This window comes from Epithele typhae (genome assembly GCF_022376455.1).
Source record: "Epithele typhae strain CBS 203.58 chromosome Unknown BXZ73scaffold_22, whole genome shotgun sequence".
Classification (NCBI taxonomy): domain Eukaryota; kingdom Fungi; phylum Basidiomycota; class Agaricomycetes; order Polyporales; family Epitheliaceae; genus Epithele; species Epithele typhae.
The window spans coordinates 163,651-190,192 of NW_025954213.1; the positions used below are offsets into that span (position 1 = coordinate 163,651).

A 26,542-nucleotide genomic window follows, 5' to 3' on the forward strand; every position below is an offset into this window, starting at 1 on the left:
CATTGCCAACAAGTCCTACCAGTTCGCCACAGGTGTACGGAATGCCTCTTCTACCCGCGCCTCCCTACGTTCCTTTGACGACATCAGAGTCTGTGACCAAATGATTGCACGGCATGTAAGGATCTACATGCAGTCCCGCCAGGCCTTCCTAGCCTTGCACAATGTTCAAGACCCGGATGAACAGGCCCTCCTGCAGAAGCATATGGCCACGTACCTACCCATTGTTCCAGCAGACCTTAACATCAATGCATCTATTGTTGAAGCTTCCTTGCGTGGGCAACGACACAAACATCCGTCATGGCTGTGGACGTTTGCTGGAGAAGGGGCAGATGCAGAAAAAACTACCATGCTGCAAGTACGCATCTGTTTCGTGTATGTTTACAACCCTCACTCACTTTTAAACCCACAGCTCGTCGTTCAATGTGGTATAGAGGGCATGAAAGGAAGGGCAGATGGCAGGAGGAGATCAGCTGGCTCACTCTTGAGATGGATGCAATTGTGCGGTCATTCCGTGCGTCTGAGACAACATGGAATGACAGGGGGGCGAACACCAGTTTCTCCCCTGGGCGGCAAAGTTATGCCTACAGGCAGGCTGCGATGTGGGGCCGTTTTGCACATGATGCCCAGGGCTTGTTTTCAGCTGTTGTTAAGCGCCACCCAGTGTCGGCCTAATTTGTTTCATACAGGCTTGGTTCTTATGGAGGGGATAGTTCAATGCAGTGTATATTATTCCTGAAATGCTATGGGTCCACGCTCAGTCAATAGGCAGTCTTGCCCTTTCTATGAATGCTTAACAGGGCTCAGCCGCCTGCCTTGAAACTGTTGAACACAGTAAATACACCGCGGACTACGCGTGAGAACGCTCGGCATACTCGGCCATGGGCCGCCGAGCGGCTCGGCTTACCTAAGAGCGTCTAGCCGTACGGCACGCTCTACGGAACGCCACTGCATGGCATGCACGTCTCCGATCGTGCATCCCCCGTTCCAGAGAGCTATCTCTAGCTACTATATGATACCGTAGTGTATCCCCTTTCTTTGCTCTCGTTTCAGCCTCACTCATGTACTGTACAGTAGCACCAGCCACTCGCTCGACCTCTGTATATATACCCGAGTATCTCGGCCTGTCAATAAACAGTTCCTATTTCTGAACAGGCTCTACTAAGCCACAGGTGATATTTCACACCCACTAGCGTGAGGTTACCGTCTCAACAGAACCTGCTGTGGTCACTGAAACCTCTCTACGTTTGGAATCTAGTTCAAGCGTTGCCTGCACAGTGGTTTAAAACAGCCCCCCGCCGCCACAGAGCTACACCAGCCTGGTAATTTTTTTATTTTAGCAGCATATGCAGCCCTGTTACTATATGCCAGCATGGTATGGCAATTTGCAGAGCAAGGTATGAACGGCACCACTGGCGATGAGCTCATATCAGTGGCAAAGCTGGCTGCATGCTCGTATAAATAGAAACACAAGGCACATCCTTTTGAATACATGCAGCAGCCATCCAGATGTTACACAGCATCAGCACCATCCCCATACGAGAGAGAACGTTGTTGACAGGCTTATATGAGCCAGAACGCAGCCAACTGGCTCATGTGAATGGCAACACCGGTGATGGGCTCATATGGGCGACGACAATGGCGACAGGCTCATATGAGCGATGACGCCGGTGACGGGCTCATATGAGGGGCAACGTGGGCTATACGCTGATATGAGGGGCAACGTCGGCTACACGCTCATATGAGCAATGACGCCGGTGACGGGCTCATATGAGGGGCAACGTGGGCTACAAGCTCATATGAGGGGCAACGTAGGCTACACGCTCATATGAGCGATGACGCCGGTGACGGGCTCATATGAGGGTCAACGTGGGCTACATGCTTATATTAACGCAGTAGCTGCAAAGCGGCAGTAGTAACAACGGTGCAATACAAAGGCGGCATAGAGTTGGCTTATAAGTGTGGCTGTGCCCTCATATGAGTGGGAACTAGAGCTACAGAGCGCCCGCTCATATGAGCCCACCCGAGCGGTATCCCCGGGCTACACTGTCAGAAATATGAGTGGCATCCCCAGGCTACAGGGACGGCACCCAGTGTAAAGCTTCCTTACCTCGATGCAGTCTGCCGCGAGACGCTCCGCCTTCACGCCCCCGTCCCGATCACCGGTCGCATGTGAGAATTTCCCACTACTGCTGCCCACTCCCCAGCTGACCGTCGGAGTGCTCAGGGTTGCCAAAGACACCGCTATCCCGCTCTCGCAGCCGATGAGGGGTGTTGACGGTCGCGAGATGAACGAGATCGTGCTCAAGCGTGATTCCGTTGTCATCACGTATCTGCAGGGCAGCAACGTCAACAAGGAACTGTGGGGAGAAGACGCGCTGGAGTGGAAACCAGAGCGGTGGCTAAGCCCTCTCCCAGGTGCCGTTGATGAAGCGCGAATCCCTGGGGTGTATGCGCACCTGTAAGTACTAATCCACGGGCCATGTTTATTCGCGCATTCACTGATGTTCTAATGAACAGAATGACGTTCTCTGCCGGATCTACATCGTGCATGTGAGTCTATGCGTTAAGGCCTTTCGTGCTCTCTTCTGAGTCGTTGCCATCTGCAGAGGATTCAAGTTCTCCCAGGTCGAGATGAGTGCGTTTCTCTTCGGATGTTTATCGCCAAATGTTTGTTTTCTAACGTCGCTTTTGGTACAGAGGTTGTGTTGTCCACCCTTCTCCCCGCATTCTCGTTTGCGCCAACGGACAAGGAGGTGGTGTGGAACTCGTCCGCGGTGCTTTATCCTACGATGGGCTATGAGAATGAGTCGCCGGAAATGCGTCTCATGGTAAAAATCATCAAGGACTAATCGAACGCGGTGGAATACTCTTGCAGGTTGAGGGATGCTGTCTCTAGGTTCGGATAGGACGGGGGGCTGTAGCGATACTGCTAGCCTTTACGCGTCTCAATGTATACCGGTATCTATGCTACCTGCGATATCTCGTCACAAAGACGCAGAATTTGTAAGTGTTAGGTCATTGGAGAGCATTCTGAAAACTGCCAGCCCGTCACGGCCCACTACCGCGAGCGCGAATCTCGAACGGCCTCATGTGATGTCTCCACATCCTACCTTACCTATCGTGTCTCATCATATCCGAAGTAATGCCTGAAACGAACAATGTTACAGTACACGCCGTGTAGAGTGACGAGCAGAAATTCATGGTCAAGAGATGTAGAGGAACGACTTCTTTGCGAGCCTACCCATCAGTCACCGCTCTCCAGCACGGACTACCTGGCCAACAGGCGGGGGGAAGTATCCAGACGGCCTCGAACTCGAAGACGACGCAACGACCGCCGCATACGACTTCCTCACTGGCGGAGGAACAGACATGTACGCGACTGCCTCCTTCGCGGCGCCCTGACGGACAGAAGCGTCCTCGACGGCAACCGGGCTCTACATTCCCTCGGTTCCGTCTTCATCTTCGACGTCCGCCTCGCAGCCAGACTCCGGAGAGAGCGCGGAGCCATCGACTTTGCCGACCTCGACGACGAACCCGCCCGAGGGATCGTGCCGAGCGGACACCGACTTGTACGGGAGGTCTGTCTTCACCGGGTGAGGGAGGAAGCGGACGCGCCGGCTGAGGCGCGACGGCGTGCAGGTCGACCTGATCTCGTCTTGGTCTGCCGTGCTGTCGTTGATGAAAACGCGGCGCATCGACTGTGTGAGGTGGGTCGCGAAGGCCGGGTGGAGAATGGACGGAATGTCGGAGGCGCCGGTGGCTGATGACGATTGGCTTCCTCCCTGCGAGAGAGTGGGCGAACTGGAGGGGTAGTATGGGCTGCTCGGCGACAGGTCGGCGGTGAAGATACGCTGCCACCGCGCGGTGTGGTAGCCGTCCCAAGGCCGACCTTGAGAGTCGTCTGACCACATAGGGTCGATGGGATAGACGGCCCCGCGTGCAGGCTAGACGATTTGATGAGCTAGGTTCTTGATCTGATAGGCCGTGAACTCTTACAAAGGGCTGCAGGGTCGGTTGGCTGGCGGAAACTCCGGGAGGTCGCCAGCCCTCGCCGCCGTGGGGTTTGGGCCCGACTGCCAGTCGTGTAGATGTCGAGGATTTGGCCGGGCGACAAATGACGGGAGAGAATGGCATGTTCGTAGAAGCGGAGGACGACTGCAGAGACAGAAGGGGAAGAAGCGGCCGAGACGGTGTTGCCACGAGATCTGGGTTTTTATGAGGCCCATGTGAGGTGGCAATCGCATATCTTGCTTTGTGTTATAGCTTCGGAGGTCCATCGAAGACGTGTGGACAAAGACACCCCACTCTACAAAGGTCTGTTGTTGATCATGTCGGAGATGGTGGCAAGATGCTCAGTGTCCAGAACCTCTTCACGGATAAGATCGTGTTGGTCTCTGGGATGTAACGGAGTCGCGTAGATGCTAGACGAGCTGAAAGGACACCGTCACCTCTGGGTCGGATTGGAGCTGAAGTTCTTTGTATAAGACAACCAAACTGCTGCAGAGTTGAGGCCTTGAGGGGGTCCATTGCCAGACACCAAGCCACGGATGCGCTGGAGTAAGCACCCAGATGTCTGAGCTGCTTCGTAAGTATACGACGGTGTTGGACTGAGTCGGAGAAGGCGCGCTAGGTGGTTGTAATAGTTAGGCTATCGGAGGTACAATTGGCGATAAGTACAGTTTGACTCCGACGCTCCCGGAGTTGCGCCATCCGAGTAGAAACAAGGCATGGGCGCCTATTCCCTTAAATCGCGCGCTTTTTCGCCTATTTTTCGCGCAGACCCTGCGCTTGCATCCTCTTCCTCCCTCCGTCGTCGACCCTGACTCGCTTCGTGTCTCTCTCGCGTCTCGGAGAGATGGTACTCTTGGTCTATAACCCATTCACGATCCACGATCCATGAAAACCCCTGAGGAAGAAGTAGACCGAACATACATCTCCCTCTTCTGCGAAACTGTACAAGATTTCCACCACCATCTCGCCGGGAAACATGACACCGACCAACTTCCTCGCTCACGCCAACCACCAAATGCCTACTGGTCGAAAGCGGAGAAAGACCTCTTCTTCCGTGCTTTGTCCATCCACTCTCGCCTTCGGCCCGACCTAATCGCCCAAGAGGTCAAGACCAAGTCGGTCCCAGACGTCTACACATACATTCTTCAGCTCCAGCAGGCGGTTCAAGATGTTGGGAACGGCGTACTCAAAGCCCCGCCCGCGCTCGAACGAGACGACTTTCCTGCCGCCATCGAATCCTCGGCGGATTTTCTCGCCTTCGAGGAGCAGGCCGCACAGTCTATGATCGCCCTCGCTCCGGTCATGGGTGCAGAGGACCTCAACAAGGAACGCGACGACCATTCCCGGGCTTTCAGAGCCTCTCTTGTTCCCCTCGATCACGAACATAGCTCGCATCGAGATCGGGAGGGCGAACGGAGAAGACGAGAACAGCTCGACTTGTGGGTGCGGGAGCGGAGGGCTCGCTGGGAGGTCGAAGACATGCTGTGCTCTTTGGATAAGGACGGTCTTGCGGCCCTTGACCGGCTGCTACGAGAGGATGAAGAAGAGGAGTGGACCGGGGGCGAGAAGGGCGGAGGGAAAGTAGAGTCGGAACCGCCGGAGAATATGATGCTGGTCGACGAACACGACCCCCTTTTCGCCGGATCATTCTCAGACCCGCTGCAAGGAAACGGCGCTGTAGAGGTGAAGCAGATGACCGAGGACAGTCTCATCGACCCACTCCTTCTGGCCGTGTCAGGCATTACTCCCAAGGCCGCATCACCTCAAGTGCAGACAAACGCGTCCCAACCCCACACTCCCTCCCTCCCCGAACCACCATTGCTCCCACCACTCGCGCTCAACACCTCATCCACTCTCTTCCATGAAAATTCGGTTGCCAACACTGGTGCTGAGGATCAAGACGTCTCTCAGATGTCGCCTACTTCTCGACGCCGCTATCGGAAGCGTCTGCACATGCGTCGCAAACGCGCCAAAGCCGCCGGGGTGGATGCAGACGAGGACGTTTCGCGTATGAAACCAGGCAGGAAAGCCAAGCGGCGCCCGTCCCAGGCTCGAGCCTCTACTTCGAGATCACGCGCAACATCACTGGCACCGGACGACACCGACGACGAAGACGACGACGCCGCGGAGGACACTCGGCATCCACACATATCTGGTGCTACACGAACCTACAAGCGGCAAATGCAGTTCCTTTCTATGGGCATTACGCCGGACCGGCTTCGCCAGGAAGGACTTGGCTTGTTTCATTTCGGGGGCTTCATGAGGCTAATGCGGTGAGTATATGCGTGTTGTTCTGATGCTTAGTGCTGAATTATGGAATAGCACGTACAACAGGCTGCACGACGTGCCAAAACAAGTCGTTTCGCAGATCTCTGCAGAGACCTTGTCATTGCTCTACAGTCTGGTCGTCACCTTCGTCGCCCAAGTGATGTCTCGCACCATCACGTGGCGTGAGCAGGAGAGGCTTGCTAAAATGCAGACTAAAGTGTGGCGTCAGAAGGACAACCAGGCACGTGTAGTTCACAGCCAACACTTGGTCGACCTCGAATCTCACCACCCTGTGTAGGACATCTACGGCACCCATGTGAAGCACGCTTTGACGCTCTACGGGGCTGAGTTTCTCGACAAGGACGCCCATTTCGCGGGGCTTCTCGCCAGCTTCGACTCCCCCAGTGACGAAGACGACGCGCAATTTCCGGTTTCCGACCACGGTTCTTGCTCGCGTAGCGTGGACGATAATGACCCGGAGACGGGCACCGTAGACGAGGGCTCGACCGCCTCGAGTTCTCTATCGCTTCTCCGGACCATCTTCCCCCCGATATACCACCTTCCTTCATCCATCCACCCTTCTGATCCTAAATCAACGGCCGCCGACGGTGTCGTACCCGCGACCTTTATGCCCTGGCTCGCCGCCCCTGCAGTTGGGGAGCCTCCGCACGAGGACGACTTGCTTTCCGTAGACTTCCCACAGCAAGACATGGAGGCGGAGCTCGATGAGGAAGATGAGCTCGACGCCGCGGACTGTCACGCAGACAAGGTTGCGCACCACGCGTTTGACGTCCGCCGCAAGAGGCACAGTATGGCGGAGCGTGCGGACAGGGATGGGAACGGAAAAGAGGACGAAGGACTTGGTCCCACGGCGGTACGGCGGCCTCGGAAGCGGAGGCGCACACGGGCGACGTCGCAGGTGAGGGGTCAGGATAAGGACGTGGGCGACGGTGGCGGTGGGAGCGCGACGGGGGCCGACGCAGATGGGGATCCAGACCCAGCTAGTGAGGAGGCTGTGAAGGTGAAGGTCCGGCGTCCGCCTCCCCGGAAAGGGCTCCAGCGGTCCAAGAGGAAGGTGAAGAGCAAGGAGGTCATTGAGGACAGCGACGCAGAAGCGGCAAGCGAGAGCGAGCCCGATCGAAAAGTATGATAGTTGCTCTGTTCGAAGCTTGAATACGCCTTACATTTCCGAGAACTCAGATCTAACGGTAACGTTTGGCTCTCGGAACCGAGCGACGGTGTTAGGACACATAGGTATTAGAGCAAGAACACAAACAAGTACAACGCGAGCACGCCAAGTACTACTGCCAGGAGTCTATGCACAGCTACATGTCCACCTCACAACACCCCCGGGACGAGCTTGTACGGCGTCCTCTGCGCCCACGCCGTCCACTCGTCCTTGAACTCCTTCCGCAAAATCTCGTCCTCCGTGTCCACGCGCATGATCATCACCACCGGGATCCACGCCACCTCCGCGGCCCACATCGCGACGAGCAACTGCCCCACGAGCGTGTGCATGATCCCGCTCTCCGCGAGCCACGACCCCCCGCCCACCAGGCAGAGCAGCGTCCCGACGGTGACCATGATGAGCGCCGTGTAGCTCGGGTGCCGGACGACCGCGTAGGGCCCGTCGGTGACGAGCTGGTGGTTGCGCCGGAGCGACAGCTCGAAGGTGAAGTGCCGGCCGAGCGCGCGGTAGCAGAGCAGGCGGAGCGCGCCGCCGACCGCGCACAGGGCCGCGCCGAGGAGGAAGAGCGGGGTGAGGCGCACGCCGAGCGCGGAGGCAGCGGGGCGCCAGGCGAGCGTGGGGAGGATGCGCTCGGCGACGGGGAGGGGGAAGTAGGTCGCGAGGATGGTCGCGACTTCGAAGAGGATGAAGGACTGGGTGATGGTCTGTGGGGGTCGGGACGAGGGTTAGTTGGGCGCGTGGAGGGATCGCGCGCCGAGAGACGGACCTTTTCGAGGGCGCGGACCCAGGGTGGACGGACTTGGCGGACGATGTACTTCACGCTGGAGTACTTGGTCCGCTCTTCGGGCTCCGTGCGGGGATTGGGGGGCGTGAAGGTGATGAAGTTGGCGTAGGCGGTCATGAGAAGGAGGGGGATCTTGAACAGCACTGGGTCGGCGAAAGACATTGTTGGCGAGGGTACGGGTGAACGGAAAGTTATAGCGGGTAGATGGTTGGTTCTGCGCAGGGTAGGAGAATAGTGAGTCGTATGAAAGCGAAAAGTCCTGTCGTGAGGCTCTGACGCAGTTCAACGGAGGAACCTCTGCAAGCTTTTATACCGACGAACCTGGGGGCCCTTCTAGGACCACAAATGGACACATTCCCTAGGAACGCCTTGGCGATGGAACCTGTGTTTTCCATGTCTCCTTCACAAGTACTCACGCGTCTGTAGTGACAGCACCGGGGATGTGTCGAGCGGGCGCCGCTATCACCAGGCGCTCTTTCTCTTGGTCCGGGCCTGCACAGCAGTAGTAGCAGACGCGGAGCGGATCGGCGCGGGGCTATGGGAAGCCGCGCACAAATGCGTTCGGGAGCCGTGCGGGCGGGAACGCTCCTCTCCAAGCCGCTTCAAGCGGAGGGCGTGCCCAGCCACGCAGGGGCCCGAGTCCATATACACGCCCTGCGAACGGACCAGCGGAGCTGCTGACAGGCGATAGGCCGATCAGCTGCCCGCCTTCGAGGTGGGAACGCTAGGATCCCAGGCACCTGAGACGCATCCCACATCCACTGCTGTGTGCTTGCAAGGGCGGCCGGTCGCGCATGAGGTCATCGTGTAGGAAGCATCGCGGCCGCCTCCCTCAATGGCGGCCGTGTCTAGTTCTAGAACCAGCGTCAGCTGCTTCGTTGTCGCGCGGTGCCGAACGGCAACCTACTTACGTGCGATGCTTGAGGAGCCTGGAATGCTGCAGTCGCCTGGCGAAGTTTACCCGCAGCGGCGGAGCGCACAAGAGCCTTCCGGCCGGATGACATGCACAACGTCAATTGCACAGGCTGGCGGCCGCCAGCCCCATCTATCTAATTGACAGCGATAGATAACGGTGAGAGTGTTCAAAGAGAAAGCATCTGGAACGACTCGAATTGAGAACATCCACCGGACACAGTATTTGGGACGAACGACGAGATACTTACAGAAGGTTCTCCATTCAGTAGATCCACGGCAAGATCGCGCATGGGGTACGCTTCACCCACTCGTCCCACTCCTTCCCGAAGGTCTTCTTCATCAAGGCGTCTTCGAGCCGCACCCGCTTGAACAGCATCATCAAAGGCACGTACGTCAGGTCCGCCACCCACAACAGCGCCAAGACTTGGCCCATCCAAGAATGGAGGAACGCAGACTCTCTGAGCCATGCTCCCTCGCTGAAAGCGCAGAGCACCGCTCCGGGGACGAGGATGCATGTCGCGGTGTAGGCCGGGTGACGGACGACGGAGTACGGACCAGATGTGATGAGGCGATGGTCGTTGTGCACCGTGACTTCGAATGTGAAGTGCTTGCCAAGCTCGCGGTAGCATGCCTTCCTCAACAAGGCTCCGCTGATAACCAACGCCCATCCGACGAGGAATAAGGGCGTGATGCGGATGCGTGTACAAGTGGCAAGAATGGCTTCGTCAACGTGGAGCGAGGTAGCGATGTCTTCGAGAAGCAACGAAGTTACGATTGCAAGAGCGTCGGCAAGTATAATGGCTCGCGTAATCGCCTGGGAGACGTTCATTGAGTAAGGACTTGATTGTATAAAACGAAGCATCTCTGACCTTGTGTACGCGTCGCATCCACACCGGCCTCATGATGACTGTTGCGCGCCCTACAGTTGCCGGAAGCGCTGCAGATCGCTCGGTGACGACAGGGTTTGGGGAAGTGTATGCCACATAGTGGGCCCAAATCATTGAAAGTAAGAGGGGGACCTTTCCTGCGTGGGCGAGGAGAGACATCGTGGCAGGGGGGAAGGAAGTGGGAGAGGGGCCAGGAGACACCCGCAGATATGATATGCCGGAAGACATCTTGCCATCGCTTATGTCTTCATGTCTGGGAACGTCGTGTCACTGGAGATTTCAATTCCTGGCATTTTCTCATACCGTTTGATCGAGAAGCGAACGTTGTCGCAATATCAGAACCTGCCCAGTAACATGTAGCCGAATGCGCATCAACACATGATACGTTACCTCGGAGTTACGCCGGAAGTGCAGCCGCGATTGGAAGGGAGGCTGTCAAGAATCCATGTGCATAAGGCCGATGCCCTGAGGTTGAGATGCATACGGCAAGGTTGCAACCTTCCCGCGAACTCCTTTCCAGCTGGTAACACATCGATAGAGACCTCAGTTTTCCGCACATAACGGTCGGTTGCGGTGGAGCGCGATAAAAGCGACGCTTGCGCGAAGCGGCCAGGGTCGCTTCGCTCCGCCATGCCTGTGTGCGCGCGCGGCCGCATTTTTCCCGCCGCAACCAACCGTTTATGTGCAGGAATGCGAGGTCTCTATCGGTTTGTTACTAGCTGTCAGACAAAATCATGCAGAATTGGACATTCTGGTGAGAATGTGAGGACGGATCCTGCTCTCCCGGTCAATGATCTGTGTGCACCATCACTTGAAACTCTTACCATGGCATGTGCGGTGTCATCCACTCAGGCTAGAATATAACTGATCTTGGGCATGAAGAGCCATTCTGGTGGAAAGATTAGCGATGCATAGGGAACCGTAAAATCACCAAAAGCTGGAGCTCTGCCACTTCCCACACCTTCGTCTCAGCTTCGCACGGAGCCAGAGCTGGAGCAATCGAGTAACAAGGACCGCAACTGGCAGTGCATTGGCAAGCGAGGGGTATGCCGGCCGGAGATTTGCCCTACAAGCCTGAAAGTAGCGGCAAGACGAGGTCGGAGTGAGGCTTTAGGCGCCAGCTGACAGATGCGGGTAATAGGCGCCTGATAGCGTGGTCCGTGCTTCGGGGCCCGATTTGGCATGTTGAGTGGTTGGCGCGTCAGCCGTCGAACTTCACACCACTACCGCCACCACCACCATCGTTCTCTTCATTGAAGCGGCTACCTCCTTGGATTTACCCCTCCAAGCGCCTCTGTGTTCGACGCGCACCTCTCAATGCCAAATCAGCACCGCGTAAACAACATCGCAAGGGGTCATGACCGAGGAACCTAGCACCGCACTTTATCGTGCCTCAGTATCGGAGCCTCTCTTTTCCCCCTCCTTCTTCAGTTCTCCTATCGCTACTCTTACATCTTCTGTGGACGAAGACTCCGTGATCATCTCAGTTCATGACCTTCAAGACGCCTATCACACCCTGTTGTCGAGACTACAAGCTGTCGAGCCGTTGCTCATCGTTAATGAACAATCATACCCTTCACTAAATGCATGGAGCTCGATGGCTGGGACGCTCGCACGATGTTTCCAACGCGATATAAAGCGGAATATAGTCGACCGGCTCAAACCCCACGGCGAGAGCTTCGCTTCGATCCTCCATCCGGAACCTTCTGAGCTTCCCGAAGAGCGCCTATTTGTGGCTCAAGACGAGGCGTTGGTGGCCCAGCTCGCCACAAAGTTGGCTTCTACGGTTCTCAAGACGCCAGCTGTTAGTCGCTACTTTTCGGGTATGTCAGACTGTGCGCGTCTAGCCCCTTTTTCGCTCATGCATGCACAGACACTTCGTTACACAATCTTCTAAGTGGGATCCTAGAAGTTGCCCAACCTTCATGTGGAGATGGCGAAAAGAATGTCGCACTTGCAACATCGGTACTCTCGAGCCTACAGCTCCCAATTGCCCCTATTATCTATGCACAGGGGGAGATCGTCAAGTGGTTGGCCGATGCTGCGAGTAGTTCGACGCTGACTTCGGGACACCTGGATGTGAGTATTGAACAACACGACCCGTTACAACGTTTTGATATCTTTCAGGTTTTCGTGCACCTCTGGGTCACGTACCCCTCCACCTTCTTATCACACTCCTCCGACATCCTCGCGGGTGTTCTCACGGCGTTAATCTCCACGGAAGAAGCGACACGGAACGCGGCGGCGTCAGCACTGTCCGCATTTACCTTCGCGATCCTGTTTACAGATACCTCCGACCGCGACATTCTTAGCGCAGCGTCTCTTGGCGTACGACAGTTTCTCGCTCGGCAACTCCCATCCGGTGAGCTACCAAGCTTGGTCACGGCTGCATTGCAGGAAGATGCCTCGAAAACAACCATCCCTTCTCGTTGGGCGACAATGATCGCATGTAGCATCATCCTGATAAGCGGCCCCGATCTATTCCAGGGAAGTAGATCCTGCAAGTTTATCATCCATATCGCCGAACGCTTGGTGAAGTCGAACACTCGCCTCGGGAGCGAGCTCACGACTTGCCTGTGGAGATGTCTGATCTGGGCTTGGACACGAATACCTCGCATCTCTGACCAAACGACCAAACGAAGAACAGCTGGGCTCGGGATCCTCAGGCAAGAGCTTCGGTATAGCATCGGAGCACATCTTGTGGCCACGCTCCTACTCCTCTCTTCGGACGTCCCCGCTTCATCTATGTCTACGCCGACTGTATCTGAGCTATCCAGCGCACTCGTGGTGCTCAAAGATATGTCCACTCACCTTTCCAAGACGGTCTATCAACACGTCCCGTTGATTCTAACACAGCTAGTGAGCGTCATTGGAGGGTCCTCACCGGCCACCTCCAGCAACGGCGCTTCACGAACGTGGAGTCTTTCTTCACTTCCTGTGAAGGTGCTGTTCAATCGGGAGACTTTGACGGCAGATGCGATCACGTTTACTTCAAATATCCGTGCAGAAAACCGGTTCGACGCGATCACAGCGATCTCCCCTCTCCCCGAAGAATGCATTCAGCAACATTGGACCGAGATCCTCGACATCTGGAAGGCGTGCGCATTCAGAGAGCTCGCACGGCCTGACTTCGTCGCTTTGCAGGTGGGTCTCGCTTCCCGATCACTCCTATTGTATGTAATGACAAGGACGCACAGGGCTCCCTCGTACAAGTTTGGCAAGCGCTTCTTCTCGTTCAGACGCATCTCACCCAAGAGCGCCGTCATTTGACGTCCACTCCGCACTTCTCGGACGTCGCCGTATCCACTGTCGCCGCATTCTTCTCGTGGACGCCGAGCAATAGCGTTCACAGCGTTCCAGAAACTGACACCCACGCAAGAGTCCTCACGCTTTGCTCTCAGTTATGGGACACGATGCGATATGTCTTCAGCGAAGCATGGCTTGCCGTCGCAGCGGACTCCCTCCTAACGCAGTTCCTCCTCCACGACTTCCGCCTGAACGACGAAGACATCAAGACCATCTGGGGCTCCTTTTGTGCCTCATTGGTCGCCACGAGTTCTACGGATCTTATCTCGCAATTGGTTCTCGAAGATGGGGCGAAGCGAGAAGAAGTCATCAGGCAGCAGCTGTGGTCGCTGAAGGCTCGCGGACTTGCCTCGTCCACGGACTCTCAGCCGACCTGGGAAATGTACGTCGACTTTTTAGCATCGCCCATGCAGTAAGTGGAACCAGTTGCGTTATGGAGAGGGTTCGATCTAACCTGTCACTCAGGAGAGACTGGCTGATGTCCGACGAAGACACGACTGCGTGGAATGTCCTTCTTGACCGCGTGCTCTCGCATGCGGAGTCTAGAAGAGAACCTTCTCTGACCACTCTCGACGCACTCATGGAACGGAGCAGCAGCAGGACGAGTACCGCTAGGTACGTACTGTGCTTCACACACAGCGCTCGTACTAATGACCCCGACTCGCAGTCTGTTCGGAAGCTCTTCAACGCTCTTGCGTCTTCTTCCACGGGCGACGCTCTCAAATGAACTCGCCAAGCCATCACCTTTTTTGCGCGCCGTGAACACCGCCCTGTGTGACCTGTACGCGGGAGGCACGGTCAGTGTACCGGAGGCCACCCAGGTTTTCGGTAATATTCGGTGTATATTGCAAGCCTCCTCTCCAAGCGCTGCCTATTTACTCTTAACATCCATGGTGGAGGGCCTCTCTACATGGATCCGCGATGAACACGGCTTGCTGCTCGAACAAGAGCACAACGAAATTGTACGTATCCGCGACCTGTCAATCACTTGCCTCCTCTCTGACCGCTCACAATACAGGTAACCACTTTATACTACGACGCGCTCATCGCGCTGCGCGATATACCCATGTCCGAAGATACCCTTCACGCCCTGGCACCTTTTCTCTGCTCTGTATTTGTACGCATACCTGAACAGGCCCTCGGACCCGAAGCCTTTTTCCACTTTTGGGAGCATATTCAGCCGTCTGTAGCCCACTTCGCCGGCGCATATCCGGACGAGGTCAAAACGGTGCTCAAGGCTTATCACGACGCCAATGGGCCCTCGGGAACCTCCACTTCCGCCACATCGCAGGGTCCAGCGGACCTCTCACCTCCCACAGTACGTGCCCGCCGCTCGCCCGCCCTCCAACCTTCTACTGACCTCCTCCCCATTGCCCACACAGACCTCGCGCGAGATCTCCGTCATCCCCACCACAGCACTGCCCCCGAGCGCGCAGCGTCCCGACGCGGCCTCGCGGCCCTCCCGTCCTCCTCCCACCATCTCCGCGCCAACGTACAGCCCGCCGTCGTACACCCCCGCGCAGCGTCCCGAAGACCACCTTTCTGGCCTGCGCACTAGCCCCACGAGCACCGTCGGGATCTCATCGGACGCCGCTCGGAAGCGGCGGGACACGGCCACGTCAGCGTCTGTCAGCGCGTCCACCAGGTCGATGGCCGGCCCCCCAAGAGCCTCGCGCTCAAGCGCTCACCGTGTCGCGCACGAGCGCCCGCATACGACGCCGGAGCGGCCGCTCAAACGGACGAAGCTTACGTCCGGGTCGCCCGCTCTTTCTTCCCCGAGGTCGGGGCGGGGCAGAGGCGCCTCGCGCGGCCGTTCGCCGACGGGCGCGAGGTGGCTTTTCGACGGCGTGGAGATCCCGGCGCGCTCGCGCGGGGGCAGCCGGACGCCGTCTGCTAGCACTGCGTCGACTCCGAGACCCCGCGCGGAAGGACGGCGCTCAGCAGGTTTACGGACAAGCCCTGAAGCACCTTCGCTCGGCGTCGTCACCCGCACGCACGCTAGAGCCTTTGTACCCCCTTCGGACGACTACGACGCATGGGAAGTGCCGATGCATCCGAGCGAAGACGAGGATCCAGATCACGACGAGGGAGAGGAAGAAGAAAACAATGCAAACATCTTTGAAAACAGCCGCCTCCTCGCAACAAGGGACGCAGACAAAGACGAAGCCGCGGTGGATGAGGTCATCCCCGACAGCCAACCGGAAGAGGCGGACGACCACGACGACGAAGCCCGTTTGCTCACCAGCCTCGTACAAGAGCACGAACGCTCCCTCAGCCTGCCCCTCAACACCTACGACGTGACCATGTTGGACCCGGACTCGGACCTGGACCCCAAACTCGAGCCCACTCCCAGCGTGCCCCGCCCCGCCTCCGCTTCTCCGCCTCCCAACGCTTCCGAGTCGCAACCGCACAGAAGCTTCACAGACCGCCACCCCCTGCCTCCTCCTCCGGCCGCTACCACTGTCACTGTCACTGCCCCGCGCCTCGGCCCGACACGCACGCGCACCGCGCCCGCCGACCTCTCCGCCTCCTCGCGCCCGTCCGCCTCGACCTCGACCCCCACCCCAACCCCGGCCCGCCGCCAGCCCCACTCCGAGCCCCCGATGGCGCGCTCGCGCCTCGCGCGCCTCGAGGCCCTGCGCGCCGCCTGCGCCGCGTTCGCCCGCGACGACGGCGATGGCAGCGGCGAAGATCACGACGACGCGCTCAGCCCGGACGAGCTCGTGGCCGCGTCGGCGGAGATGGGACGCGCGCAGGCGGTGCTCGCGGCCGAGCTCGCGCGCGCCTCGCGGCGGCTGGGCGGGAGCAGCCGCGCGGGGAGTGCGGGGGCGAGCGTGAGCGGGGACCTGGACGGGAGCGGGGCGGTGGGGCGTGAGTCCGTGTGGCGCGGAGGGTCGGATGCGATTGGGCGGATGAAGACCGGCCGGGGTGCGCCCCGCGGCCTGCCTCGTTGGACGGAGGAACTGGGAAGACGACGGGGAATCGCTGCGGTTGTGCCCTGGTTGGGTCGAATCCGCACAAGGCACGGCCTTGCTCGGAGACGGTGCACGGTACGTAAATGAATGGCGCTGTGGATGATCCGGCGGTGATTTCATCTTCTGTCTGCACTGTCAACGAGTGTCGAGCATCTCCTTTGTACATACTGCCGGAGCGTCTACAATGTTTACATGCGCGGTAGTGTAGTGCAGCAATGGGTGACTTTCCGTAAGGAAATACGGAACTACGGACGCTCCGTAGTTTTCTAGACCGCTCGAAAGGGCAGTTCCGCCGAGATGCCGACGAGAAAGTGATACCCGAGGATCTCAGTGTGGCTGCTGGAATAACAAGCGCCCAAAAGTCTGTGGAGGGGTCGGCACCCCCCTCGCAGAGCAAACAAGCCTCCCGAAAAGCTGTAGAGGTCTCCTGAAGGCCTGTTTTGGACGGGAGGTAGTGATGTGGACCATTATTGGCGCTGACAAATCGACGACTGGGCCTCAACGGACCTCCATGGGGTCTGGCTAAGGTCTCCGCGCGGTGGAGGCATTCCGTTGACGCTGGCTTGACGCCAGAGATCCCTCTCGTCGCTTAGCCTCGCTTAAAGCTCCGGAATTGCATTTACGGGTCTAGTAAGAGCGGTCTGGCTTACGGACCGTCATCCAATATTGTCCCCAAATAGACACGCAACCCAGACCCCAGCCAGCAAGAATGAAAACGGCCTACTCGGACACATGACAGCCGTACCCCGCATTTCCTTCTCGCGTGAACGTGACGATGTGGTCGCCAAGTTTGCGCGTCGTGAACCCGATCTCGCAATAGCAGCTGCGCGGACGAGTGAGCGAAAGCACACACAGACTGGGGAGACCGCGGGGCGCACTAGTAGTATATCCACTTGCGCCGGAACACCTCGATCTGCTCCCGCGCCGTTGCGTCGTCGGCACCCATGACCGCCGGGTACTCTTTCCGGAGTGCTGTTCCGCTCATTTAGTCAGCGTCTCAAGCAAACCAAGGCTGAGGAAACGAAGGGAGACTCACCGGGGACGATGGCCTCCTCGAACCGCGCCTCGAACCGCCGCCGCCACTCGCGGAGCGTGCGCGCGTAGTGCGGGCCGATGTTCTCGACCGCGTCGACGACGAGGCGGCCTTTGGAACCCTTGGCAAGCGTGTCGAGCATGAAGGTGAGTGTGGGGAGGAAGCCTCCGGGAAAGACTGCGTGTGCGGCGGTCCGTCAGCGCACGGGTGTGATTCTGCAGAGGAAGAGACACGCACTCTGAGGCCATACACCACCGTGTCGTGAACAGGTCGCGGCGGACAACACGATCAGCAGTTGCGTTTACTGGAAAGACGGAGACAGAGCGCACCCATTTCCGGATGAAGTCCAAGTCGCGCATGTACTTCTCAAACCCTAGCACCAACCCAGGTCAGCCCTCTTCGCGTTCCATCCATAACAAGCGTCTGTACTCACTCGCCTCCGGGATCGTGATTCCCTGCACGACCCCGACGCCGGTGTCCGGCTTGAGCGCCCAGTCGATCTTGGCCCAGTACGTCTCGAAGTACTCCTGCCCGACGGCCTCGATCATCTCGACGCTCACCACGCGGTCGAACGCGCCCGCCCACGCGGCGGGCATCGCGCGGTAGTCGAGCAGGTGCACGCGCACGCGGTCCGCGAGCCCCGCGGCGGCGGCGCGCGCGCGCGCGAGCTCCGCCTGCTGCGTCGAGAGCGTGAGCGTGTCGACGGTCGTGCCCGGGATCGAGGACGTGATGAGGATTGACATCGAGCCCCAGCCGGAGCCGATCTCGAGGACCTGTTCGGACGCGCGTGCGTGAGTGAGGACACGGAGCGCGCGCGTGTGCATATGCGATGAGGGTACGCACCCGGTGCCCGGGACGGATGTCCGCCTTGCGGATGATGTGCCGCAGCTTGCGCATCTGCGCGTCCTCGAGCGCGTCTTCGCCCTCTGCGGAGAACGGTGTATGAGGACGGTGGTGGTGGAGGTGGGCCGCGCCGTCGAGGTGGAAGAGCCGTAGTGCGCTGCCTTGGAGCTCCTTGAGCGTATCGCCCACGCCGCCCTCGGGGTCCGCGAGCGTCGACGGCGTCGAGGTACCAGTGTGGAGCGCGCGGGGGCTACTGCGTGGGGAGCCAGAAGACGACGTCGCGGCCGAGAGCGACGCAGACGCAGACGACGACGGGGAGGGATCGCGGAGGTCGGAATCGAGCTCTGGGAAGATCGCGCACGAGTACGTCATGTCCTTGGAAAGGAAACCTGGTGGGGTGAAGCGCGTGAGTCCTCCGGTCATGTGTCCGCGTGCGCGTAGGCGTGGCGCGAAGAGACGGACCCATGAACATGGCGTTGCTGATGTCGTAGTGCGCGCTGATGTTTTTGCGCGCATTCGTGAGCGTGTTGACGATGTTCGCGGTGAGCCCAAGCTGGGGAATGTACGCGCCGAGGCGCGTCAAGAGCGAGTTTTCGAGGGTGCCTAGCTGCTCTTGGTTGGCCAGGAAGACCTGCGCGCGGGGTAATCAGAGCGGGGACAGAGGGGACGCGAGCGCGGGAATGGAGACGGGGAAGCGGGGGTGGGGATCGCGGGCACGCACCATGAAGAGGTTAATGAGATCGTTGCACTCTACCTCGCCGTACATGTATGCTTCCGAGAAGCCGAGGTCGCCCATGGCACATAACCGGAGCCAGAAATTGGGGCTGCGCACGGTGAGCTCGGCGACGGGGGCCCTGGGCGGGTGCGCGAGGGACGCGTGCGGAGTGAGAGGTTGGCCGAAGTGGTAGGTGTGTTGGGGGGTGTGGATGATGAGCGCGCCATGGGCTATGGCCTTGAAGAGGCTGGAAACGCGTTGGCCCATGTCGCGGGCAGAAAGAAGGGCGCACGTACGTGGTGGCGGCCGTTTCAGCGAGGGCGCAGAGGGGGTGCTTGAGGAAGGCGTCGGAGGCGTTGAGCACGGGGCGGAGGAGAGCAGCCATGGCGGGTGCGGGGGTTGCGAGGTGGACAGGGCGGGGAGGGTGGGTATATATCGACGCGTCCTCTGCTCCTGCCGGGCGCGTCGGCGCGAAGGACGAGCAAGGACGATGATCAGGCTTCCGGATCCTTCCACCAACAAGTTGACGTCAGGACGCGCCGCGATCGCCAGCGCCAGTCCGGTCGAATTTGGTGGCCGCTCACGGTTCCCATCCTGCCCTGTTCGATCCTTCTCCTGCGCTGCGTCGTGCCGGGCCATCGCGGCGAAGTCTGGCAGTGGGATTGCGCAGGGGCGGTTGCCAGCGCCGAACTCATTCTGTGGCCGAACTGCCCTGGCCATTGCCACGGCCCCGGCTATGCGGCGGCAGGACCCAATCAGGGCGAGTGCCCGCCAGATGCATGTCCATCAGCGTTGTTTGTGGACGCTGCTAGACAACGCCCTAAGCGAAACGGACTATCCGTGGCGGCTCGTGAGATTGTCCAGGCTTTTGCCCACACCCTGCTCACACGGTTCCGCCGCAACGGTGTGCGTAGACTTGCATGTCGCTGAGATGTCGGTGGCCTGGGCACGTTGGAGAAGCAGAAGCGGAGTCTGAGTCTCGGCCACGTCGGGCGGCCAACCGCGCCCCTGTCCTGATCAACGTGTCCACGGTCACGTGCCTCCTCCCGAGTCAAAATTCCATCGCCCACGCTCTCCTTCTTTCCTCCACCGACAGCACCAAAGCCGCGAGGCTCACCCCACACAGGACGCTCCCCAGGGCCAGGGGAGCGTCCGCGCTCGTGAGCGGGCTAAGGTCTGAGCGTTCCAGTCCCCCCTTCGATCGACTCTAGCTGGGTCCGGTTTTAACAAACCGAGCGCCGCACCAGAAATCCAGCCCACCGAGGGGTGCTTGCACCCCCCGCCTCGTGCGGGCCCCGGAGACACGCCCCTAGGCGTCGAGGGGCGGCGAGCGGGCTTTGGGAAACGGCGCGGGGACCGGGCGCACCCCACCTGCCCGCCTCTGCCTCCAGCTTCGCGCTGGGGGTCCGGAGCGGCGCGGGCGGCCGCGTCCTTTAGTGCACTTCGCGGCTCGCGTTAGGGCAGTGGACGGCTTCGTGCCCCTCCTCCGTCCGCGAAACTCGATTCAGACTACTCTGGTGCTGTTGGCCTTTTCGGCAATTTTTTCCTCCCCTGGAGCTCTTCGTGGGCTCGCTACGATTTCGGATCGTCGTATGGAGGGTAGCAGGTGCGTTTTCACTCAACCTTGACTAGCATGCAACGCACTGACTGTTATTCGATGGGCAGATCCGTCCGCCACGGTGTCGAGGATAGCGGTGGGAGATGGCGCGATGGTACCCGTGGGTTTCATAGGAAGAGGAAATTGGCACCGTGTTAGGTCGGAGAGGGCCACGACCAACGTGTATGTTAGCGGAGTAGCTCCAATGCAAATCATCCCACCTGTGGCATCCACCCCTCCGTTCTGTCCTTGTGCCATGGTCATTTGATGTTTTTGCAACATTGGTTGGAAGGAGCGCGGTCCGTAGGGCGCCCAAGCGCTCAACACTGTTTCTCTACCGCCACCTTTCCTCTTCGTTGACTTCGTACCGTGTCAAGGGCCGTTTCACTCGCCCACTAACCACAGATGTCTCAAGCTGCCCACAACCCCGCAGCCTCCGATCGCTCGTCGGTGGTGACCTACCTGACACTTTCGTCCCCATCGGCTGACCCCACCGACGACGGCGGTTCCAACACACCACCCCCGGATCCTCCCAAACCCCCCACCGCGTCTCTCGACCTCACGGCGACAAACAGCGGTGCTGCCGGACCGGCTCTTCCTGCCCCAAGCCCCCGTCTCACTGCTGCCCCCGTGTCTCCACTGTCTCCGGCGTCCGCGTCGACCTCTGCGTCGGCCGTGTCGCTCATCGGCCAGATCTCCCGCCTCACCGCCGCGATCCAGGAGGTCGGCGACGGCGTCGCGACCGCGCGGGACCGCGCGGCGGAGCGGCACGCGGCGGCGCTCGCGCGTGCGGCGGAGCAGGACGCGCGCGACGCGGACGTGAACGCACGACTCGAGGCGATGCTGGCGCGGCAGGAGGCAGCGGCGACGGCGCGGCGGGCGCAGGGGGGTGGGGGGTTCGGTGAGTGTTCTGGTGCTGTGTGTTCGGTGGGTTTTGCGAGAGGGAGAGGGGGTGGAGGTGGGCAGTTGGAGACGCGGAACTTGGACATGGGTTACAGCGAGAACGAGAGACGACAAACTTGCACGGTGCGACGGAGGCTGACGGAGATCCTCGCGCGCAGGCTCGAGCACGTTCAAGCGGGACCTCGAGCGTGCGGCGTTCGGGACGGGCGGGAGCGCAGGGACGGTGTCCCGGACGTCGTCGCTGCTCGAGGCGAGCGGAGGTACGTCTGGTCTTCTTCGTCTGCTTCCGGGAAGCTGAGGGCTCCGTTGTTTGGCGATAGACTCGTTGGGCTCGGGGCCCAGGTCAGGCTCGTCTGGGACAGCTTCACAGCGCAGCAAGGCGAAGCGGACGGGCACCTGGCGCAGAGGGTCTCAGGCCGATGCGGGGTCTGAGCCGATGAGCAGGACGGAGTCGGCGGAGTCCACGGGCAGCTGGTCGAACATATCGAGCAATCCTTCATAATGCAACGGGCGAGTTCAGTCGAAGACGTTTGCGAGCACCGCGATGTTCAGGGCGTTCTTAGGTACGACAATATATTTATTTTGGTTCTCTCTTCCGAGATACTGGTTTTTGCTGGAGAGATTGGCTCGATGCCTTCTCTGCGTGCTCTGTCCGGTAGACCGGTTGTGGTCTGTCCGTACGCCAGCCGCCGGCCTCTTCCTGGTGCTAATGGTGCGCAGGTGCGAACTAGTACTTCCAGCCGCGTACGACTGCGATGTGAAGGCCCGAGTTGTGTGGGGCTGCCCTCCGAGAAGCTCTCCGCCCTGTCCGCACGGCAAATCGGCCACTATTCTGGACATCGAGGATCTGATAACAGACCTTTGTAGAGCGGAGTGTCTTTGTCCACACATCTTCGATGGACAGCTATAACACAAAGCAAGGTATGCGATTTGCCACCTCACATGGGCCTCATAAAAACCCAGATCTCATGGTAACCCCATCCTCCAGCTGCTTCTTCCCCTTCTGTCTCTGCAATCGTCCTCCGCTGCTACGAACATGACATTCTCTCCCGTCATCTCTCGCCCGGCCAAAACCTCGACATCCACACGACTGGCAGTCGGGCCCAAACCCCACGGCGGCGAGGGCTGGCGACTTCCCGGAGTTTCCGCCAGCCAACCTACCCTGCAGCCCTTTGTAAGAATTCATGGCCTATCAGATCAAGGACTTAGCTCATTAGATCGTCTAGCCTGCACGCGGGGCCTTCTACCCCATCGACCCTATGTGGTCAGACGACTCTCAAGGTCGGCCTTGGGACGGCTACCACACCGCGCGGTGGCAGCGTGTCTTCACCGCCGACCTGTCGCCGAGCAGCCCATACTACCCCTCCAGCTCGCCCACTCTCTCCCAGGGAGGAAGCCAGTCGTCATCAGCCACCGGCGCCTCCGACATTCCGTCCATTCTCCACCCGGCCTTCGCGACCCACCTCACACAGTCGATGCGCCGCGTTTTCATCAACGACGACACGGCGGACCGAGACGAGATCAGGTCGACCTGCACGCCGTCGCGCCTCAGCCGGCGCGTCCGCTTCCTCCCTCACCCGGTGAAGACAGACCTCCCGTACAAGTCGGTGTCCGCTCGGCACGATCCCTCGGGCGGGTTCGTCGTCGAGGTCGGCAAAGTCGATGGATCCGCGCTCTCTCCGGAGTCTGGCTGCGAGGCGGATGTCGAAGATGAAGATGGAACCGAGGGATCGTGGAGCCCGGTTGCCGTCGAGGACGCTTCTGTCCGTCAGGGCGCTGTGGAGGAGGCAGTCGCGTACATCTCTATTACTCCGCCAGTGAGGAAGTCGTATGCGGCCGTCGTCGCCTCGTCTTCGCGGCCATCTGGATACTTCCCCCCGCCTGTTGGCCAGGTAGTCCGTGCTGGAGAGCGGTGACTGATGGGTAGGCTCGCAGACGTCGTTCCTCTACATAGTCTCTTGACCATGAATCTCTGCTCGTCACTCTACACGGCGTGTATTGTAACATAGTTCGTTCCATACATTGATTCATATCGCGTGTAGCATGGATACCAGTATACATTGAGATGCGTCAAGGCTAGCAGTATCGCTACAGCCCCCCATTCCATCCAGACCTAGCGACCCTTAATACTGTGAGAGTATTCCACTGCGTTCGATTAGTCCTTGATGATCTTTACCATGAGACGCATTTCCGGCAACTCTTTCTCATAGCCCATCGTAGGATAAAGCACCGCGGACGAGTTCCACACCACCTCCTTGTCCGTTGGCGCAAACGAGAATGCGGGGAGAAGGGTGGACAACACAACCTCTGAACCGGAAACGACGTTAGCAACCAAAATTTGGCGATAAATATCAGAAGATGAACGCACTCATCTCAACTTGGGAGAACTTGAATCCTCTGCAGATGGCAACGGCTCAGAAGAGAGCACGAGAGACCTTGACGCATAGACTCACATGCACGATGTAGATCCGGCAGAGAACGTCATTCTGTTCATTAGAACATCAGTGAATGCGCGAATAAACATGGCCCGTGGATTAGTACTTACAGGTGCGCATACACCCCAGGGATTCGCGCTTCGTCAACGGCACCTGGGAGAGGGCTTAGCCACCGTTCTGGTTTCCACTCCAGCGCGTCTTCTCCCCAGAGTTCCTTGTTGACGTTGCTGCCCTGGAGATACGTGATGACAACGGAATCACGCTTGAGCACGATTTCGTTGATCTCGCGGCCGTCAACACCCCTCATCGGCTGCGAGAGCGGGATAGCGGTGTCTTTGGCAACCCTGAGCACTCCGACGGTCAGCTGGAGAATGAGCAGCAGTAGTGGGAAGTTCGCACATGCGGCCGGTGATCGGAACGGGGGCGTAGAGGCGGAGCGTCTCGCGGCAGACTGCGTCGAGGTAGGGAAGTTTTATGAGGTCTTCGTACGAGATGTCCGAGCGGTCTACCCCCTGCGCCTCGAGTATCTCAGCGCGCAGTTTCTCCTGAGCATCCGGGTGTTCCGCGAGGAGCAACAGGATGCGTGAGAGCGCGTTCGAAGTCGTGTCCATTCCGGCGAGAATGAACGTACTGCCAAGCAGATGATGACTCAGAGACTGCCGCCAAACTTCACGATGCAGTGAAACACGTACGACATTTGGGCAATAATCTCCTCATCGTCCATCTTGTCGTGGTCCGCCGCGGACATGTTGGCCTTCACTGGATCGTAGGACAGAGTCAGTCGATGGAGGGGAAGAAGCGAAATCATCGCTCACGGCAAATGCTCATGATGTCCTTGCCCTCGCCGACCTCATGAGCGAGCGCCTGGTCGCCTCTCTCGAGTGCCAATTTCTTCTCCGAAATAATCTCTTTGGAGCGACGGTACATCGTGTCCCGAATGTGCATCATGCGGTTGATGCTCTTATTCGGGAATATGCGCCATAAGGCGCAGCTGAGCCAATCAGGGATATATTCTGACATGATCGGGGCCACAATCTGTATGAACACGGCAGAGTTAAGCGTTGGGCTGTTATTAAACTTCAGTACGGCCCAAGCAAAGTTGAGGAGAGCCTTACAAGAACATCTTCAGTGACTGTCCGTACTCGTCCGTCGAGTCGTCTAGGAAGTTGTCGAAGGAGTACCCTAGGCCGGCCTGACCGAGCATTTCAAGAGTCGTGCGCGCCATCCAACCGTTGACATCCAGGTCTTCCGCAGTCTCGTGAGTGGGAATCCGTTTCTCCATAGCTTCGACCACCTGTCGAAGCGCTTAGTAACCGTGCTCGCATGGGAATAATACTGATGCGCAAACCCTGTGGGCGACATTGTAGAATATGTTTGCCATGTTTCGAAGATGCGAAGCGGCGAATACTGGGGTGAGAAGCTTCCTTTGCCGTTTGTGTTGGTGCCCCACGGTAGTGAGCACTCCTGGGCCGAGGAGAAGTTTAAGGTCACTAGAGCATCTGGTCAGTTTCATAGCCAACAGAGACCATTCAACGTACTCAGATGGCGAGATATGTTTGGGAAAGTTGTCGCTGTCCTTGACCAAGACATGATGCAGTACCTTGGGGTCGTGAGTAACCACCACGCGCCTCTACGGATTTAACCTGATCAGTTTCAAAGCATGCGTGACATGAAACCTGGCAGATAGCTACCTCGACGGGGAACTTGAGTCTGAAGGTAGTGCCATATTCATCGGCCCAAGCACTCCATTGTTTCCAGCCCTGGCGGCCCATAACCATCGGAAGGTGTCCTGAGGAGAGCGACGTGAGCTTTGGAAGCAATGCGGTGCACTTCACTCACCCAGGAACCAGGCATGAAGCGGTGGTGCGGGAATGATGTCCTCCGGACGGGGCATGATGAATTTGACGTATATTTTGTAGAGAGCCCATGCCCCCACTGCGAGCGCTACAAGACTAAATGGAGAGGGCGGCATTGTGAAGGTGATGGGTGGACGAGACTGAGTATGCCATGACGTCGGGAGCGGAACTTTATAGGATAGTCGATCCTAGAACAGACGCGGGTCTCCCGGCCGGTGGCACGACATGAGAGAGTCAGCGACCTGGAGCCGGTTCCGAGATGACGGCGCCCGTAGCACCGTCGCTGCGGGTCTCATCGCCTTTCAAGCTGCTGCGCATATGCTCGTAAACGTGCTGCGTGTGACGGTCCCTCGGGGATTGAAGACATACCTGCACGACTAGTAGCTCTCCGTGGCACCCGGTGCAAAACAGCGCGGGTGCATGTTTGATCAACAGGCTCGGGCCGCCCTCCGCGCGACATCTCGGGGCCACCTCCGGAGTCCGTCAGCTCCGACCGTCGGGGACAGGTGCCAGAGCTGCGCAGTCTCATTGAACGACTCCCAACGCGCGCCTACCCGTGAGAAATTCAGCTTTTGTGCGGTTCTCATTCACACCCGATTTGGTGTGCCCTCCTCCAGCCGCTTTCGTTCAATTTGGTCCACCCTCCACGCTCTATTATATAGCTACTGCGTTGGGGTGGGCGCACGTTGGGAGTGCTTGTAGAACGTCTGGAGCCGAGACCACCACTATGTACCGGGCCCCCCTCGTACAGGTCGGCACGCGATGCTGCGTAAGCGGGTATGGTAACCACATGCTCTTGGAAGACGCCCGACCTTGCACGATATA

The 26,542-nt window shown here is 58.8% G+C and overlaps 9 protein-coding genes across 9 annotated transcripts; 4 read left to right on the top strand and 5 right to left on the bottom strand.

The window, feature by feature from the left end:
* Window positions 1-2,092: 2,092 nt before the first annotated feature.
* On the top strand, window positions 2,093-2,849 carry BXZ73DRAFT_46465 (cytochrome P450; the record flags this gene model as incomplete). Its single annotated transcript, XM_048019698.1, has 5 exons — window positions 2,093-2,162; window positions 2,218-2,458; window positions 2,518-2,550; window positions 2,607-2,635; window positions 2,698-2,849. Coding segments are annotated over 5 exons (525 nt in total), but the record flags the coding sequence as incomplete, so codon positions are not given.
* A 585-nt stretch (window positions 2,850-3,434) lies between these two features.
* BXZ73DRAFT_101122 (uncharacterized protein) lies at window positions 3,435-4,134 on the bottom strand (the record flags this gene model as incomplete). Its single annotated transcript, XM_048014799.1, has 2 exons — window positions 3,435-3,944; window positions 3,997-4,134. The coding sequence occupies 2 exons, from the start codon at window positions 4,132-4,134 to the stop codon at window positions 3,435-3,437; spliced, it is 648 nt and encodes a 215-aa protein (XP_047878167.1).
* A 762-nt stretch (window positions 4,135-4,896) lies between these two features.
* Window positions 4,897-7,429, top strand: BXZ73DRAFT_46610 (uncharacterized protein; the record flags this gene model as incomplete). The annotated part of the gene is made up of 3 exons (XM_048019722.1): window positions 4,897-6,284; window positions 6,334-6,526; window positions 6,578-7,429. 3 exons carry the CDS (start codon window positions 4,897-4,899, stop codon window positions 7,427-7,429), a joined length of 2,433 nt encoding a protein of 810 aa, XP_047878168.1.
* A 188-nt stretch (window positions 7,430-7,617) lies between these two features.
* BXZ73DRAFT_46563 (uncharacterized protein) lies at window positions 7,618-8,414 on the bottom strand (the record flags this gene model as incomplete). The annotated part of the gene is made up of 2 exons (XM_048019714.1): window positions 7,618-8,172; window positions 8,235-8,414. The coding sequence occupies 2 exons, from the start codon at window positions 8,412-8,414 to the stop codon at window positions 7,618-7,620; spliced, it is 735 nt and encodes a 244-aa protein (XP_047878169.1).
* Window positions 8,415-9,429: 1,015 nt separating this feature from the next.
* On the bottom strand, window positions 9,430-10,213 carry BXZ73DRAFT_77323 (uncharacterized protein; the record flags this gene model as incomplete). The annotated part of the gene is made up of 2 exons (XM_048022640.1): window positions 9,430-9,981; window positions 10,037-10,213. 2 exons carry the CDS (start codon window positions 10,211-10,213, stop codon window positions 9,430-9,432), a joined length of 729 nt encoding a protein of 242 aa, XP_047878170.1.
* A 1,198-nt stretch (window positions 10,214-11,411) lies between these two features.
* On the top strand, window positions 11,412-15,459 carry BXZ73DRAFT_46475 (uncharacterized protein; the record flags this gene model as incomplete). The annotated part of the gene is made up of 8 exons (XM_048019702.1): window positions 11,412-11,877; window positions 11,928-12,133; window positions 12,182-13,198; window positions 13,252-13,772; window positions 13,829-13,975; window positions 14,028-14,322; window positions 14,379-14,678; window positions 14,755-15,459. Coding segments are annotated over 8 exons (3,657 nt in total), but the record flags the coding sequence as incomplete, so codon positions are not given.
* Window positions 15,460-17,055: 1,596 nt separating this feature from the next.
* Window positions 17,056-19,311, bottom strand: BXZ73DRAFT_46561 (cyclopropane-fatty-acyl-phospholipid synthase; the record flags this gene model as incomplete). The annotated part of the gene is made up of 9 exons (XM_048019713.1): window positions 17,056-17,158; window positions 17,214-17,307; window positions 17,372-17,545; window positions 17,655-17,741; window positions 17,802-18,141; window positions 18,212-18,600; window positions 18,674-18,842; window positions 18,933-19,173; window positions 19,223-19,311. 9 exons carry the CDS (start codon window positions 19,309-19,311, stop codon window positions 17,056-17,058), a joined length of 1,686 nt encoding a protein of 561 aa, XP_047878172.1.
* Window positions 19,312-20,928: 1,617 nt separating this feature from the next.
* Window positions 20,929-23,342, top strand: BXZ73DRAFT_101128 (uncharacterized protein; the record flags this gene model as incomplete). The annotated part of the gene is made up of 4 exons (XM_048014800.1): window positions 20,929-21,424; window positions 21,585-21,686; window positions 22,524-22,600; window positions 22,653-23,342. 4 exons carry the CDS (start codon window positions 20,929-20,931, stop codon window positions 23,340-23,342), a joined length of 1,365 nt encoding a protein of 454 aa, XP_047878173.1.
* A 239-nt stretch (window positions 23,343-23,581) lies between these two features.
* On the bottom strand, window positions 23,582-25,833 carry BXZ73DRAFT_46612 (cytochrome P450; the record flags this gene model as incomplete). Its single annotated transcript, XM_048019723.1, has 12 exons — window positions 23,582-23,733; window positions 23,795-23,823; window positions 23,880-23,912; window positions 23,972-24,205; window positions 24,261-24,491; window positions 24,554-24,620; window positions 24,677-24,927; window positions 24,977-25,155; window positions 25,210-25,351; window positions 25,400-25,491; window positions 25,553-25,650; window positions 25,701-25,833. The coding sequence occupies 12 exons, from the start codon at window positions 25,831-25,833 to the stop codon at window positions 23,582-23,584; spliced, it is 1,641 nt and encodes a 546-aa protein (XP_047878174.1).
* Between the last annotated feature and the right edge of the window lie 709 nt (window positions 25,834-26,542).